This window comes from Pseudophryne corroboree, chromosome 6, assembly GCF_028390025.1.
Source record: "Pseudophryne corroboree isolate aPseCor3 chromosome 6, aPseCor3.hap2, whole genome shotgun sequence".
In the NCBI taxonomy this organism is placed as follows: domain Eukaryota; kingdom Metazoa; phylum Chordata; class Amphibia; order Anura; family Myobatrachidae; genus Pseudophryne; species Pseudophryne corroboree.
In genome coordinates this window covers 121,308,281-121,325,290 of record NC_086449.1, presented here as the reverse complement: position 1 = coordinate 121,325,290, position 17,010 = coordinate 121,308,281, and the positions used below count along the sequence as shown (strand labels likewise).

The 17,010-nt window shown below is 45.5% G+C and overlaps 1 protein-coding gene across 1 annotated transcript in view; it reads left to right on the top strand.

The window, feature by feature from the left end:
• Window positions 1-13,678: 13,678 nt before the first annotated feature.
• Window positions 13,679-17,010, top strand: part of LOC134935027 (uncharacterized) — a 19,344-nt gene continuing 16,012 nt past the window's right edge. Inside the window, exon 1 of the mRNA XM_063930336.1 lies at window positions 13,679-13,754. Within this exon, the coding sequence (XP_063786406.1) occupies window positions 13,706-13,754 (49 nt within the window). The 5' untranslated portion in view covers window positions 13,679-13,705. The remainder of the gene's footprint in view (window positions 13,755-17,010) is intronic.

The window sequence follows — 17,010 nt, the reverse complement described above, 5'->3', positions numbered from 1 at the left end:
TCTATTCGCAATTTTGCGAATCTTTCGTTCGCAATTCTGCTATGCTAAGATAAACTCCCAGAGGGCGGCGGCTTAGCGTGTGCAATGCTGCTAAAAGCAGCTAGCGAGCGAACAACTCGGAATGAGGGCCAGTGTTCCCTACTTTAGAGTGAGTTTTAGCAATGTTACCACGTGGCTGATCGCAATCCATTACATCAGAACCTGTGTGCATGTAGCCTTACAAAATAAGTACCACTGACCCCCCCCCCCCCCCCCCCCCCCCTTCCCCGTTACACAGGCAGCATCAACCATGGGGAAGGATGTTAGTGAAGTGTGCATACACTCTTGTGAGGGGAGAATAATATTTTTGGAGGGAACACAAGACTTGGAAGTTTTTAGCAAGGTAGCCACAACAGGTTCAATTAAACAACATTCTATAAACCAGGTGTCACGGATGTCTGTGTGCTCCTTCAGCAGTTGTGGACTTTTGTGCTTAGGATGGGATTAGGGCAATGCTATTGTGAAGGGGAAGGGGGTGAAAGAGTATGTGACTAGAAGCACGTCCTCAAGTTCACATGGAGAGGCGGGGCAAGCAGCTGGGCTCCTGACCATTGTGGTGGCACTATCTCATGATAATGGTCTCTTCCTAACCCCTCCTGAGAAGGGTCATTAATACTACATTCTATAGGTGGAAGAAAGGCCAAGACCCCTGGGGCAAGGATAGAAAGAGAGAGATTCACTGACAGAAATATGCCTCCTGTATTGTGACCTATAGGCTCTGATACACAATGTGGACAATACAGGGGCATACTGAATAAAGCTATACACCGATTTGCATACTTTGCCGGCTGGTGTATAACATGCTCACTGTGAGGCAAATAGCTGCGACGTAAAACAGGAAATGCCTAGGAATGATAGGGATATACATATACGCAATTATATAGAGCTGCATAGAAATTATCTGTCATTGGCAACACTTTTTAATGTGCATTTCAGTTATATATCATCCTGCAGGCTGCACAAGTTGATGCATATTTGCTGATGCTTCATTCAAGAAGACTCCCTGACAGGAATGTCGGCAAGTATGGGTTAGAGCTCTCTGATTCCCTGAAGGGGTTCAGTAGGGAAAGCCGGCACACGGGATCCCGATGTTCAAATACCGACATCGGGATCCCGATTGTTGAAAAGCCAACAGAGGTAAGGGGTGTTATACCCTCTCCCCTACCCGCAGCCTAAACCTAACCTCCCCCTTAGTGCCTAACTTTATCCATCCCCTATAAGTGCCTAAACCTAACCCCCCACCCCCGCTGCCTAAACCTAACCTTCGGAAGGGGGTTGCCTAACCCTAACCCCCCTCCCCGCACCCTAATGGGGCACAGCCTAACCCTCCCCCTGCAGCCTAAACCTAAACCCCCCCCCCCCGCGCTGCGGCTTACTTCTCCAGCACCGCAGTATCTGAACGTTTGGCATCCCGGCTGTCGAGATTCCGGCGCTGAGATGTGTGCCTATTCAGGGTGCCTACAGCGGGATCCCTACTAGACATGATCTTAGCTTTAGTTCTGTGTTTCCCTAGGGGGGTGTTAGCGGTGCCATCCTGTCCCAATGTCATTAGTTCCCCTATCCATATAAACCTTGTGTTGTGGAATGTTGGGGGTGTTAACAGCCCTATTTAGAGGAATCGGATAGTGACTCACCTTCAAAAATTGCGCCCAGATGTAATAATTCTGCAGGAGACCCACTGGAAGCTGCGGTACTCTTCCTGTCTCACAGCTCCGTGGTTGGGATCTTACAGAACAAATTCCAGAGGCTTTGCCATTCTGTCTCATAACGATTTATCTATTATGATCCTAAATCAAGCCATTGATCCAGGAGGCAGCTATATCATTGTGGATGTGGTTATTTATGGTAATAAACATACTTTTGTCAATTTGTATGCCCCTAATATAAAAGGGACAATTACCCATCGATTGTCGGTGGCGATTAACACTGTTTCAGGTACTGTTCTCAACAAATCTCCTCTGGCTATTAGACCGCTTTCCTCGATTTGGAGTAATATCCCTGTTATAACATTGGCCCTTAAGTTGTCTGATCCTTGGAGACTACTTAACCCCACAGATAAGTCCTATCATATTCACTCAGCTGTCCCCCACTCCTTTTCAAGAATAGATTATATATAGGTTTCTGACCCACTAGTTAATGATCTCATTAGCATGCGTCCCTATTTCTCGTTCTTCATTTCCCTCATGTTCCCTCTGTTGATCACCTTTGCATATTCCCTTTTTATAATCTGATGATTTCAAGTCATATCTCAATGCCTGCTAGTTGGAATATGTGGGTGACAACATTGTACATTGTTTCTCTCATATTATGATGGGTCATATAAGCAACTATGTGGCTAGAAAGTGTTGTGAGTCAGCAGCAGTTTATGGTTCCTTTAGGGAAGAGAAGACATTTACATTTGAGGCTTATTCTTCTTCGCCGGATGGCAACCAGGCTTGGCAACTTTTGTAGAATTTTTTGTTAAGACAGGCCAGAAACGCCTTGGAGATCTTGCGGCATAAATACTACCAGCGGAGTAATAAAGCTGGGAGGCTTTTGGCTTCCATGAAATCCTTGCCCACACTTCGGCTATTATCTATTACCTCTTACCCGCACTGCACAGATTTGCCTTGTTCCAAGAATATTATGAGAACCTGTGTGAGGGTCAACTAGTGGATCTTGATGCTCAGAGGTGTATATTACAGGAGGCATGTCCTCTCTAACTGTCTCAATCTCAACTGGACAAATTGGCTGATGACATCATCATACAAGTAATCTCCCAGGTAATGAAAGGCTTTTCTCTCCTGCAGTGGCGGATTTAAAGGGGGGCAGAAAACGGCGATCGCCCCCAGTACACCTGCCTGTCCCACACATTTGACAAGCTACCGCCTGCGTCGCTGGGTCCTCTTCCATCCCTCTACGTCATATTTCACAAGCCGGAAGTGGAAGCAACAGGAGCTTAATACGTGTTTGATGTTGGTGCTAAGAACCAATCATTCAGGGGTAGCCATTTTATTCACCCTGCGCTCATAATGTGTACCTGTAAGTTTTCTGCATACACCGTATGTACCCACAGTGAGTGTCACTGGTAGTGCAAAACATAGATCATGTCATATATTGGTGAAATAACTCTAAAAACGTGTTATTGGTTTTCTGAAATTGCATATAAATGAAGAGTTACTCTGTTTCACACTAAATAATCTGCGTTCCCACATGTGGTCCGGGAGAGAAAATTAGTAGGTACTTTGGGGGTCATTCTGACTCGATCGCACACTGCAGTTTATCGCAGCAGTGCGATCGGGTCAGTACTGCGCCTGCACCGCAGTGCGCCGGCGCATGCCAGATGGCTGAAGGCCGTCGTTGCCTAGCGATCGCCTCTGCCTGATTGGCAGGCAGAGGCAGTCGCTGGGCGGGAGGGGGCTGGACAGTGGCGTTAAGCCGCCGTTTAGGGGGCGCAGTCCGGCCAACGCAGGTGTGGCCGGACCGTTGGGGGGGGCGGGCCGCGGCGGCTGCGTGACGCCACACGCAGCCGCTGCAACCCGGGCAGCAAAGAAGTTCTCCCGGCCAGCCGCAAGAGCTGCGCTGGCCGGGAGTTACTCCTCAAATGCAAAAGCTTTTGCACTACTGCGGGGGGATGGGGGGGGGGGGGGCGGCACTGACATGCGGGCGGACTAGCCCTGTGCTGGGCGTCCCCCCCGCATGTCTGAGTGCCTGATCGTAGTTGTGCTAAATTTAGCACAGCTACAATCAACTCGGAATGACCCCCTTTGTACTTATTAATACAACACACTGCTGAATGAGAGTAGCAGCAGCAGCACTTGGATGGGGGACTTAATGGAGCTATTGCTTTCTTGGTGTAAACCGCAGAGTAATGCTGTGCTGTGCAGCCTCATCATCTTTCCCCCAACTACAGTCTCCACCCCCTCTCCCCCCAATATTTCTATCACTGTTGACAACACTATGATCTTCCCCGTTCTCCAACTCTGCTGCCTGGGCGTCACTCTTGACTACTCCTTCTCCTTCACTCCCCACATCCAATCTCTGGCTCAATCCTGTTGATTCCAGCTACCAACATCGCTGACATCAGGACATTCTTCACCCAGAGCGCGACTAAACTTATTATCTACTCACTAGTTATGTCGTGGCTCGACTATTGCAACATTCTCCTCACTGGCCTCCCACTCTCACATCTCGCTCCACTCCGATCTGTTCTCAACTCTGCAGCTAGACTTATCTTCCTCTCCTGCCGCTCCACATCTGCCACTTCCCTTCGACAAAACCTACACTGGCTCCCATTCCCCCACAGAATCCTCTTCAAACTCCTCACCCTCACATACAAGGTTATCTCTAATTCCACTGCACCATACATCTCCAACCTTATCTCGCTATATACTCCCGCCCGCCCACTCCAGTCGGCCAATGACCGTCGCCTCTCATCTACCCTGGTCACTGCATCCCATGCGCAAATCCAAGACTTTGCCCGTACTGCCCCTCTTCACTGAAACAAGCTCCCTTGCTCTATTAGAATCTCCCTGACCTTGCAAAGCTTCAAATGGCACCGAAAACTCACCTGTTCATCAAAGCCTACCCTTCCGCATAACCTAGTCTTGAGGCGGCTCTCCCATCCTCATGCCTTGGCCATCTCTGCCTCGCTTACTTTCTGATACCAGGCCATCTTCCACTTGCTTATACCTCATGTCACCTGTCTTTCTCCCTCTTCCTCTAGATCGTAAGCTCCTTGGAGCAGGGCCCTCTTCCCCCCTGTTCTCACAGCCCTCTTCTCTTGCACCTCAATTACAGCTTTCTCCTACTCAGTGACTGTCTATACCTTCATTTCCTCCTGCTCGCGACTGTTTATTTCTTCCAATGGCTGCCCGCCCCCAGTAGTACGCCGATTACTTTGCTTCCTGACATCTCAGCTGTATTGTGTACTGAGAACTGTGGTGCTAATTGTTATCTGTGCTCTGTTTTAGTTTTCTGTGATGTTAAGTTCTGTATACCGGGGGTAATTCTGAGTTGGAGTTGATCGCAACAGGAAATTTTTTAGCAGTTGGGCAAAAATATGTGCACTGCAGGGGGGGGGGCAGATATAACATGTGCAGAGAGAGTTAGATTTGGGTGGGATATTTTGTTTCTGTGCAGGGTAAATACTGGCTGCTTTATTTTTACACTGCAATTTAGATTGTAGATTGAACTCACCACACCCAAATCTAACTCTCTCTGCACATGTTATATCTGCCCCACCTGCAGTGCACATGGTTTTGCCCAACTGCTAACAAAGTTCCTGCTGCGATCAACTTGGAATTACCCCCTCTATATATTGTTCTAATGTGTGTTGTATGTACGGCGCTACTAAACACTTGTGGTGCCTTATAAACAAATTGTAATGATAATAATAATCTCTTTATACTGAGCTTGGCCTGACACTTTCCTGGCCTGACTTCAGGAGCCTTTACCAAGCTGTGTGTACGGGGTGTTGAAATCTGTGGCCACAAGATGCTCCACAACATTGCTGTGGATCAAACAGGTACATTTCTCAGCTGTTTACTTCCTCTAGTTATCATTTCTATTCTCCACTCCACACAAGACAATCGCTGCTCTCTCTCACACACACACACACACACACACACACACACACACACACACACACACACACACAGTAAAAGTGTTGCGGAAAATGTGTGCTATATAAAAAACTGGTAATAAGTAAATAATTTTAAAGGACAGGGCTGTCTAGTATATTAACAGTCAAGGGGGAGCAAGTATGGACCTTGACTGTTAGTGTGCCTTGAGGACCGAGGTGGAGATTGTGTTATAAAAGGTTTGTACATTTTTATCAATTTTTATCTATTTTCTTGTTAAGAAATATTCTGTTGAGTCAGGATTCTTAAACGGCCCTTCTTAAAAGTAAAGTCTAGAACTGCCACTGCTCTCCTGAAACTCCGGGCCCAGATGGTGACTACTATAAAAGCCTTCACGATAACATTCTCCAGACTTTACAAGAACTTATCAGATTACAGAAGTCGTAGAGGCCTATTACAATGTTAAACACAAACTTCAAGATTTTGTCCAAGGTTCTGGCCAACCTCCTCCAAGCTATAGTGTATCGTCAGCTTACGGATCCAAAATTGGGCTTTGTGGGTGGTCGTCACTCAGTGAGGGGAATTCGATGGGAAATCATTGCTACTGGGTCTTCTATTCAATCTCCACATTCTAAACATGTTACTGAGTCTTGATACGCATAAAGATGGGTACACATTAGACAATGTGTACCCAGCCCGACATCGTGAGCAACAGGGACCCGGCATCAGCAAGTGCATACACACTTGCCGATGCTGGCGGTAACAGAATAACGGTGGCGGCCAGGCTACATTCGTCAGCATGACTCGTTAGCAATGTCTTCTGTCGGCCTACTTTAGGGCCAACCAGAAGACGTTGCTAATGACCGCGGGAGTCGGCCAAATTGTTCAAAATATCGTGTAGTGTGTTTAAGGCATTAGACAGAGCACTCTGGCCCCACCTTTATTCTGTGTTAGAATCTGATTTTATTTTATTTTTTTCTATAGAACCCTTTACACCTCGCTATTAATAAATGGGTTAAAAGGGAATAGATTTGTCCTGGGCAGGGGAAGGTGTCAGGGCTGCCTGCTTTTTCCTTTGCTCTTCAAATTGTTCCTTGATCTGCTCTAACAGATATTACAGGCCTGGCAGAGTTTTAGAGGCCTCCGAATTGGGTCATGAAATTAAAATCTCAGCCTTTTGCAGATTACTTGCTCCTTTATGTAGATGGCCCCCAGGATACTTTGACTCTAATATTGGATAAAATCCGTTCTTATGGTGGCATCTCTGGATTCGTTGTAAACCCAGACACATAGGTTGGGATGATGCTGGGCCTAGGTCACTTGGAGGTAAACGTATGATTCATCGTTATGGGGGAGAAGTGGAATCAGCGCCCGTTACGTGCACTGATACCGCTTCTCCCCCATGTATTACAGTGGCGGTGCGGCCTCAGTGACAGGGGTGCTATGTGCCCCTACCCAAATTGGCGCTAAAAGATAGCTTGCCAATATGAGGGGGCAATGTATGAACGGTTAGCATCGCTGACCGTTCCAACACCTGCAGCTATTGATATCGACAGCTGCAGGTGGCGATGCCAATACACCACAGCAGGGACAGAGGTGTCCCTGGCTATGGTGGCTTCCGGCCTGCGCAGGGGATCTCGCGTGAAAAGCAAGATCCCACGCATGAGAAGAGGAGCCGGATGGCCGGCCAGGGAGACACAGTGCATCAGCACTGAGCTGATGCGCTGTGTGCTCAGGGGAGTTTTCGCTCCCCCACTTTGGCAGACATCTTGTCTGTGTTCCTTCGTGCTCCGTCTCGGTAATAAGGCGAAGCGGGAATAATTATAGCAGCACGATACATTTAACCCTTGGGCCCATATGTATTAAGCTTTAAAAAGTGATAAAGTGGAGAGCGATAAAGAGTGATAAAGTACCAACTAACCAGCTCCTGTCATTTTTGTAACATGGCAATTAGGAAGGTAATGGTCTGGTACTTTATCCCTCTCCACTTTATCACTTTTTAAGGCTTTATACATTTTGGCCTTGATCACCCGTTATAGTAGCTAAGTTCTCATACAATGGGCTTCTTCTGTGACTTATCTGGGTATCACTCTGCCCAGGAACCCTGCTGATCTGCACAAACTTGAATATAACCCGAGTGATTAAACACATTACTGACGCGCTCAGAGGTTGGGATCATCTTACACTTTCTTATCTTGGAAACTAATTTGATCTCTATTGTTCCATTTACCTCTTATCCAAACTAAAAGAGACATTAAATTGATTTATGCACACTTTCGTTCATACAGTATATTTAGCATGGGGGCAGACCTTATATTATCATTTTACAATTGTCAATCCAGATCAAATGGGGGTATTCATTTTCCCAATCTTTAGCTATATAGTCACGCTGCCCAATTACATTATTTAATAGATTGGCTTCACGGGTATGATTTATATGCTAATACCTGACTGACATCCTAAATCTTAGGTAATCTAAGTATCTCTTGCTTCTACATTTACACGACCAGGAATTATCACCACATTTTCAAAATAATCCTCTTCTTTGGTCACCGAGAAAAACTTGGCCTATCCTTCGACATTGTTTCAGTCTTAATGCTCAACGTTCCCTCCACCTCTCTCTCAACAATGCTGAATTCCAGGACGGCATGGCCTCCTACCCTCTCACTATCTGTCGGAGTGGGGGGATTAGCTCCTTGTACCATCTTGTTAATGTAGATAGAAGACGACACCTTTTGTTTAGTGACGCGGTGGAAAATTTAGAATCGCTCCACACATTCCCTGTGGCGTTTTTACAGGCCCAGCATTTATGTTTCTACTGTAATTTTGTCCTTTACGGCATCCAACTGGGATAATCCTTTTGATAAACTGTTATTAAGAGGCCCTGTCACCAAAAAGGCTATATCTCGTTTATATTTCTTTAAGCAACACTGTTGACCATGAAGCTTCATGGACTGGAATGTGGCAGTGGCTTACCCATTTCCCTTGTTTTGCTAAACATCATTTGACATATTTATAATACCTACTGTAAGTCCCTATCTGCTAGTATGTATCAGGAGCTATTCTATCATGCCATTCATAGGACCTACCTCTCTCCTCATAGACAATTCCTTTTGGATGTAGCCTTTTCTCATAGACGTGCCAAATTACTTGTATCATTCACTGAGGATATGTGCGGTGATTAGTGGGTTTTGGTTGCCAGTGAAACGTGAAGAGGAGGGAACCCTTATATATTAGGAGTGGGCAATATGTAGGTTCCCGTCCAGGTCCCAATGCGTCACTAGAGGCAGGAAAACGTTTTCATGGAACTTAGTTCTACGGCTAAAAATAACTTTCCTTCAGAACTAAATTCACCTGCGTCCTGCCTGCTGCTGTTTCCCTATGTACAGAGAAACGTAATCACATCTTTAAGATGAATTGGGTAGAACAATGTTTTAGAAGGAGCGGCGCGTGAGCTCCTCTTTTCAAGTTGGGAAAGTTATGTAGGGATGCTGTCTTTTTATTTGGAGAGAGGGATATAGGGTAGTCTGTATCTAACTGCTTAATATGAGGGCACTGCTCAGACCCCATCCGATTGATTTATAAGTTATATGGTGAGTATACCCATATTTATTCTATGAAATTAGCATATACATTTGTTATCCTTTACTTTTCAATACCTGTTGTCATATATTGTTTGTAACATTCCGACATTATTTGTTGTAAGGTTTAGACAAGTGGTTCTCAAAATTGTGTGCCGTGGCACCCTGGGGGGCCGCAAGGCTCTTGCAGGGGTGCCTCGGGTTGGTGGTACAGGGCCAAATCAAATTATTTATGTAGAAAGAGACAGGCAAAACCAGTGCTAGTGGCTGCTAATCATAAAACATTTGGACCTGCACCCACTTATATTTAATATTCTCTGCAATATACAAAGCAAAGTTCCCTCAACACAAATAAGAATGAATAAAGGATGGTTGGGGACATATTGTAGGACGATGTCCAGCCACATGATGTCAAATGTTGGCCCAGGTGGGAAAGCACTGGTTAGTGAAGACGGGAGGGTTGAAGCGAGTAGAAAGGTGGAGTTTAATGTGGCAAATAGATGCTGAGGGTTGGATGACTGGGTGGAGATAAGAGACTAGGGATAAGTCTGCTTGGAGTTCATTAAGAGGATGGGATGAATTTGAGGTGGAAGAAGAGACAAGATCTCATCCAGCAACGCTCAGCAGTGTAGAAACCCTAGCAGGTAACGGGTCAGATTGGAAACCTGGGTTGGAGTGGATCCCTGGAGTAAGTGAATGGCGACTGGAGCTATTATGGGCATTCTAGAAGGGGTCAGTGTTCAAGGGTAGACAGGAAAGGTACATTGAGGAAAGAGAAGGTAGGCCAATGTTGCTGTGATGGGGACCCAGTTGGAAGATAATAGGAAAAGATATAGAGAGGTCTATTTACTAAGCCTTGGGTGGAGATAAAGTAGACGGAGTGAAAGTACCAGCTAACCAGCTCCTAACTGGCAATTTTCAAACACAGCCTGTGACATGACAGTTAGCAGCTGATTACCTGGTACTTTATCTCCGTCCGCTTTATCTCCATCCAAGGCTTAGTAAATAGACACTAGATATAAGTAACTATACTACCTAAAATTTTAGATTTAGTGGACTCACATTCTTTTTCTGTTAAGGTAACACACTACGGAACGGCAAAGTCTTGTATGCTCACTGAGATAGTCGTTATAACAAAATGCAGAGGGGAGGAGCCTCTAGACGGCTGATGTAGCAGGAATAAACTTCCTATCTACTGCAACACTGGTGGAACGGCGCTGATACGCCTTGACACTGCTGCCTGTCAGTTTAGCAGGTGCAGAAGCAGTGGATACCGTAGCAGCAGAGCGGGGAGAGCACCTCTGTAGTCCGGCATCTCCCTGCATTGCTGACCTCGCTGAGCGCGTTGCGCCGGCTTTGCATGTAACCATGCAGTTTTGCACTGGGGAGGGGACTATCCCTAACTCTAACCTTAACTGCAGCCTAACCCTAAAATCAAGAAAAAAATCATCTGTCGACTATATTGTTGACTTATATAATTGTCCACATGTTGAATGTCGACATTCAAACCAAGTTGACAAGCTGTTGTCAACATACTGAATTTATACTGTTCTACTATATGGCCTAAAATTTCCTATTAGCACAAACCACAAGCTTGTATAGTCATGATATACTGTAATAATGTTATACAAATACCTGTGTATAGGCATAATGCTATCTCTTTGTCTGGAATGGGTATGATATCCTGGTGCTCAGCATGCCAACGGTCTGAATCCAGACAGATCCCAGTGAGTATTGTAACCATAACCCTTACCCTACCCCTTCCACAGCCTAACCCTAACCCCCACCTAGTGCCAGTGTCGGGCTGGGGTATGAAGGGCCTACCAAGGGAATGCCGTGTGAGGGGCCCATGCTTAGGGGTGTGGCCAACCTCCATAGGGGAAATATGGTCAGCCACCACAGAGGCTTAGCAAACCGTTAGAGAGTGTATGGCCTAGGCCCCTTGATAAATATATATAGTAAATACTGCTAGTAATGTACCAGATTAATAACAGTAATGCACTATAGAGAATACACCATAACCCTGTGCAACGTCTAATAAGGTAAAATACGTATAATGTATCATTCAAATGCACAGTTTGGATCCTGATCCCCAGATGAGGCATTGGGCCCCCAAGTAGTGGGGCCCACCAGAGGTTTCCCTTGAACCCCTGTGGGCCAGTCCGACCCTGCCTAGTGCCTAGTACAACCCCTATACAATGTCAGATCCACATTTTTGAGGCGCTAAAGCTTGAACTGTTATGGGGGCCGCTTCGCAACTGACAACAATAGGGAAATATCCAACAAGGTCCAAAGGGCCTTGCTGCCCTTACAAAGACCTCGAGGCACAAATGGCGGAGAATGGGGTCCTTGAAAATGGCCCATACATTGAGACCCTTCTTACCTGCCCCCTGGCTGTATTAATGTCTACCTCTCACAGCACTCCCCCTTTCAATAATCACCTTGCAGCACTCCCCCCCCCCCCCCCCCCCCTCTTCAATAAAGACTTAACCACACACACTGCTCAGCGGCAGCAAGATTACCTTATTAGACGTCTCCTTGTCTCAGGCTCCTTCTCACCTTTTATTGCTGACTGCAACTCCCAGCAGCTCATGCGGTACTAAGCGATGCAGAGCCATGCTGTAACAGCAGCTAGCTGTACTAGAAGCCTGGTTGTCGTGGTGTTATAACACACACTTAAAAAAACTCCATTGATTTTGTTAAAAAGTTCACTCATTAAAAAAAAAAAGTTGCTTCAGGGCCCCTCTGGGATTAGGGGCCCTGATGCTTAAGCTTCATTAGTTCATAGTAGATTTGCCCCTGTTCCTATACTTACCATCGGGATTCCGCTGCCAGGATTCGGATAGCCGCCATGCCGAGCACCGGGGTACTGCGAGGGCGGTACTGATGGAGTTCATGCTCCAGGCGCCTGCTTCAGCAAGGGTACTGCAGCCGCAGTCCCAACATCGCTGCACCGGACTGTCCATCTGTGTGTGACCCTAATATGTAAGGAGCATAATGTATAGGGGTCATCACTGTGTACATAAGGGGATCAAACCTGGTGTAACGTGTATAAGGGGCTATACCTGGCATAACGTGTATAAGGGGATCTACCTGGCATAACATTTATAAAAGGGGCTTTACCTGGTGTAATGTGTATAAGGGACTCTACTTGGCATAATGTATACAGGTTGAGTATCCCTTATCCAAAATGCTTGGGACCAGGGGTATTTTGGATATCGGATTTTTCCGTATTTTGGAATAATTGCATACCATAATGAGATATCATGGTGATGGGACCTAAATATAAGCACAGAATGCATTTATGTTTCATATACACCTTATACACACAGCCTGAAGGTAATTTTAGACAATATTTTTTATAACTTTGTGCATTAAACAAAGTGTGTCTACATTCACACAATTCATTTATGTTTCATATACACCTTATACACACAGCCTAAAGGTCATTTAATACAATATTTTTAATAACTTTGTGTATTAAACAAAGTTTGTGTACATTGAGCCATCAAAAAACAAAGGTTTCACTATCTCACTCTCACTCAAAAAAGTCCGTATTTCGGAATATTCCGTATTTTGGAATATTTGGATATGGGATACTCAACCTGTATAAGGAGCTCTGCTCTACTGTAGTGTAATGTGTGTAAAGGACTCTAACAGCATAATGTGTATAAGGGGTACTATTGTGTGGTGTAATGTGACTGACAGACACTACTGTGCGGTGTAATGTGAATTTGTACTATTCTGTGGCCATGTGCCTTCACCATAAAGCCACACCCCTATATTTTTGCACCCTGTCCCTGAATTTAGGGTGGCACAAAAGGAAACTTTCACCCTGTCCAACACAACAAATTCTAGAACCGGCCCAGAATGGCCTAATACTATGTTGTATGTATCCTGCTGGAGTTACACTGTTGGTTCTATTGACCTCATCCAGTTTATGGGAATTGAGTTTTAACACCTCTTTATTGTTTCTGTATCAATGCTCAGGCCCAATTTATGAGATCACTGCAAACACTGACACTCACCTACCGGCCCCCTGTAGTATATCTGTACGTGGAGTTTATGACCTAACACATTACTGTATTGTGCCTGAATAGGCGTGTGAGCTCTGTAAGCCTAGTGTATGAGAACAGATGCAGACATACTGCAGAAGTGCCAGCCCAATGTCATTTATCAGTAACAGAGTGTCAGCTCTTTAGGTCCAGTCTGTGCGAACAGTAGCAACAGAGTGACGTAACACCTCCTATATGTGTTTTCTTCTATTCTCTAGAGTGTGAGAAAGAACAAAAGGCTATTCCCAAAGAAATAAGCCCTCATTAACAGCCTAACACCCCCTCCCCCCCCCCCCCCCCACACACACAATACCTCCCATCTCCAACCAGCTGACATTACCGACCCCTCCCAGAGACACACACAGAGGGGCTTTTATCTGACTCTCCCACACGCTCTCCTGTATCACTGGAACAGTCTCTCTCATTAGACAAATACAGGGACTCCTGGCAGAGGAGCTATCTAGGCAAGATGCTGGGCCGTTACAGGAAGCTTACCTTTGGGACACTATGCAATAAAGGTAAGCACATACTGTGTATTTTAGAGGTGTTTTATATACATTTAATACATAACAAGTTTCTGTATAAATTGCACATTTGATAATTGATACTTCCATGTATACTTTCCTGCAACACTCCAGACACACAGACTAAGTACATGAAATACAGCCCTATAATAGTATGCACTACACTAATGGACATCCCTGAACATCTTATAGTGTACACATAATTAGGTAAAACATAATACCGGACACGCATGCAATAAGTTCTAACAGATACATACACTGATATTAGTCACACAGGGACTGATGAGGAGTACTATACCTGAAGGTGTGACGTATCTTGTGTGCGTTGGCGTTGTACATGACATTTACACCTGCCTCTGCCAGATGGGGCCTATGAGATGGGACATAGGTGCTGCGGATGATGGTTATAAGAATGGTGAACGGCTTGTGATTGGCTGTTTGCAAATGGTCTGCTGACACAGATCAGTGCTGTCTTCATCGCTGGAGCATGGTCTATTCTCTTGTTTGCGTTTGTAACATAGGTGTATTTACAGTGGGTGTAGGAGGTGCAGTGCATATAGGCCCCTGGACCACGCAGCGCACACCCTGCACCCAGAGAACTTATCTTGCGCCAACAAGCAGGTCCCTTCTCAATGGTGTGCCATCTTCTCAATGACATCATCATGAAGATGGCACCAAGAAGTGAAAGCACAGACTCTCTTATATATATAACAGGGAAGATGGTGCCACAGAGGAGGAGGGACCAGCTAGCCAGGTAAAGGCAAGATGTGTGGCTGGGGGACATTGCTCGAGTAGGGGGCCACTGCACATGGGCCCCCTTAGACATTAATATGCCCCTAGGCCTAGTGTTTAAACAATTTTTTTGTGAGTTTTTTTTTGTGACAGGAAGATGTGTCTTCTGCATTAGAGATATTTTATGTAGTTTGACTCATGCCTAATAACAAATGTCTTTGTTGTACATAAAATATGTGGTTCACAACAGAGATGCAACAGGGACGTCAGTACAGTATCCTAGATGTGTAACTGGCGTAAACCAAATGCTACTGTTACCGACAGCAACGCATGTCAAGTACCGGCCGCATCTAGGAAGTACCACACTTTTTTTGTATAGATTTTTTATTTTTGGTTAAGAGCAATTTATGCCCAACTCTGTACGAGCCTCATATGCTGTAAGCATAGACTGAAAGCCGTTATATTTTTGCTTAAATGTTAAGTACTAATTATAACTAAATCATCCATTAACACAAAAGTTATATATATATATTTATGTATTTTTTCTAAACACTTTGAGGCACATTCAATTACAGCACCGGTCCGATTCAATTAGCAGAGATTATCCTGCAAGTGAATCCTGGAGGATGTACTTTACCTCGCAGCTTCAGGAGCTGCAAGGAAAAGTCCACGAGAAAACGGCACAATCGGGGGTTCACGCACAGTTTTCACAGAATCAGTAGGTTTCCGTGCGGTAATCCCTGATTTTAGCCACAGGGAAAAGGTTATTTAAATGAATAGCCTTTCCCCACACTGTGCAGTAATTAGCCGACAATTAGAATATGCCGCTTTGACTTTCATTTGTAAAGTGGACCTTAGAACATTACACTCTCCATCCTGACATATTGGATGAGGGTCTATTTAAGAGGATACAAAAATTTGCTCTGATAACGAACATCTCTTAGAGCCCCATTCGTGGTAATAAGAGATGACGTACTGGGGCTGTTTGCTATTCTGTTCATACCAGGACATATGCTCTGATACGCTGATGTTACAAAGATTGCTCTGCCAGGGGGGTCTGTCCTGGCACTATTCCTGTGTTAAAAAACAAACTCTATTGCCTAAATGAGGGGTATTCATGCAGAAAATGCAATTTAAATAAACAGCAAGGAAAAAAGCTTAAGAAATAATAATATTAATAGTAAGAATAGCATTCAATATATAGAAAAATAATCATAAGTATTATACGGTTGAACAGCATTTAAAAAATAGGTACACTTCTATCACATCATCTCAGGAAATTAGTGATTGTTAGCAGCTAAGCATTAGAACTATGGTGGTCATTCCGAGTTGATCATAGCCGTGCTAAATTTAGCACAGCTACGATCATCTTCCCTGACATGCGGGGGGGATGCCTAGCACAGGGCTAGTCCGCCCCGCATGTCAGTGCCGGCCCCCCCCTGCAGAAGTGCAAAGACATCGCACAGCGGCGATGCCTTTGCACTTCAAGAGTAGCTCCCGGCCAGCGCAGCTTTAGCGTGCTGGCCGGGAGCTACTCATCGCTCCCCGTCCAGCAGCGGCTGCGTGTGACGTCACGCAGCCGCTGCGGCCCGCCCCCCGTTCGGTCCGGCCACGCCTGCGTTGGCCGGACCGCTCCCACGAAACAGCGGCCAAACACCGCCGTTCCGCCCCCTCCCGCCCAGCGATCGCCTCTGCCTGTCAATCAGGCAGAGGCGATCGCAGCCCTGCTACGGCCTTCTGGCATGTGCCGGTGCACTACGGCGCCGATGCATGCACAGTAGAGACCCGGTCACTCGGCTGCGACAAACAGCAGCGAGCGGGTCAGAATGACCCCCAATGTGTAATCTCTAAAATATTATATGGTAACTGGCACAATTGGATTTCAGTTCAAAATAGGAATTGTTCATGTTAAATTAGTAGAACATTATATGCTAAGCTAACGTGATTGTTACACAACTTTAGATAAACTATAATTCAAACAGACATTACAAACATTGTTTCATTATCTCAAATTTTTACTTATTTGCTATTTTCCTCCATAGTTTGTATCTGTTAAAAACAAACCTTAATAGTACTTTAACTGCATAGAACATCAATATGACGTCTCTAATGCCTCATACACATGGGGTTAGGTCTAAAACCAAGTTGGGGAAGTGACCTCTGATGTCACCAGGGGAGGAGCCACATCACCAGGGTGAGGAGCCATGGCCGAACGAGGTACCCAAAGTATACGCTCGCCACGCTTCGTGCTCGCCACCGGGTTACTAAAGGGAGTAGTTGGCGGCGTGGATAGTAGAAGAGCTATCCCGCTGGCCTAGCTCCTCCCCCTGGTGCCATGGCTCCACCCCCTGATGTCAGAAGTCCTTTCTCCAACTTGATTCTAGCATCTACCATACACATGGTGCAACGGCCAATATTGACTATGGGCCTAATTCGGACCTGTTCACAAAAGCAAAATCTTTCTCTAATGAGCAAAACCATGGCCCTCATTCCGAGTTGTTCGCTCGCTAGCTGCTTT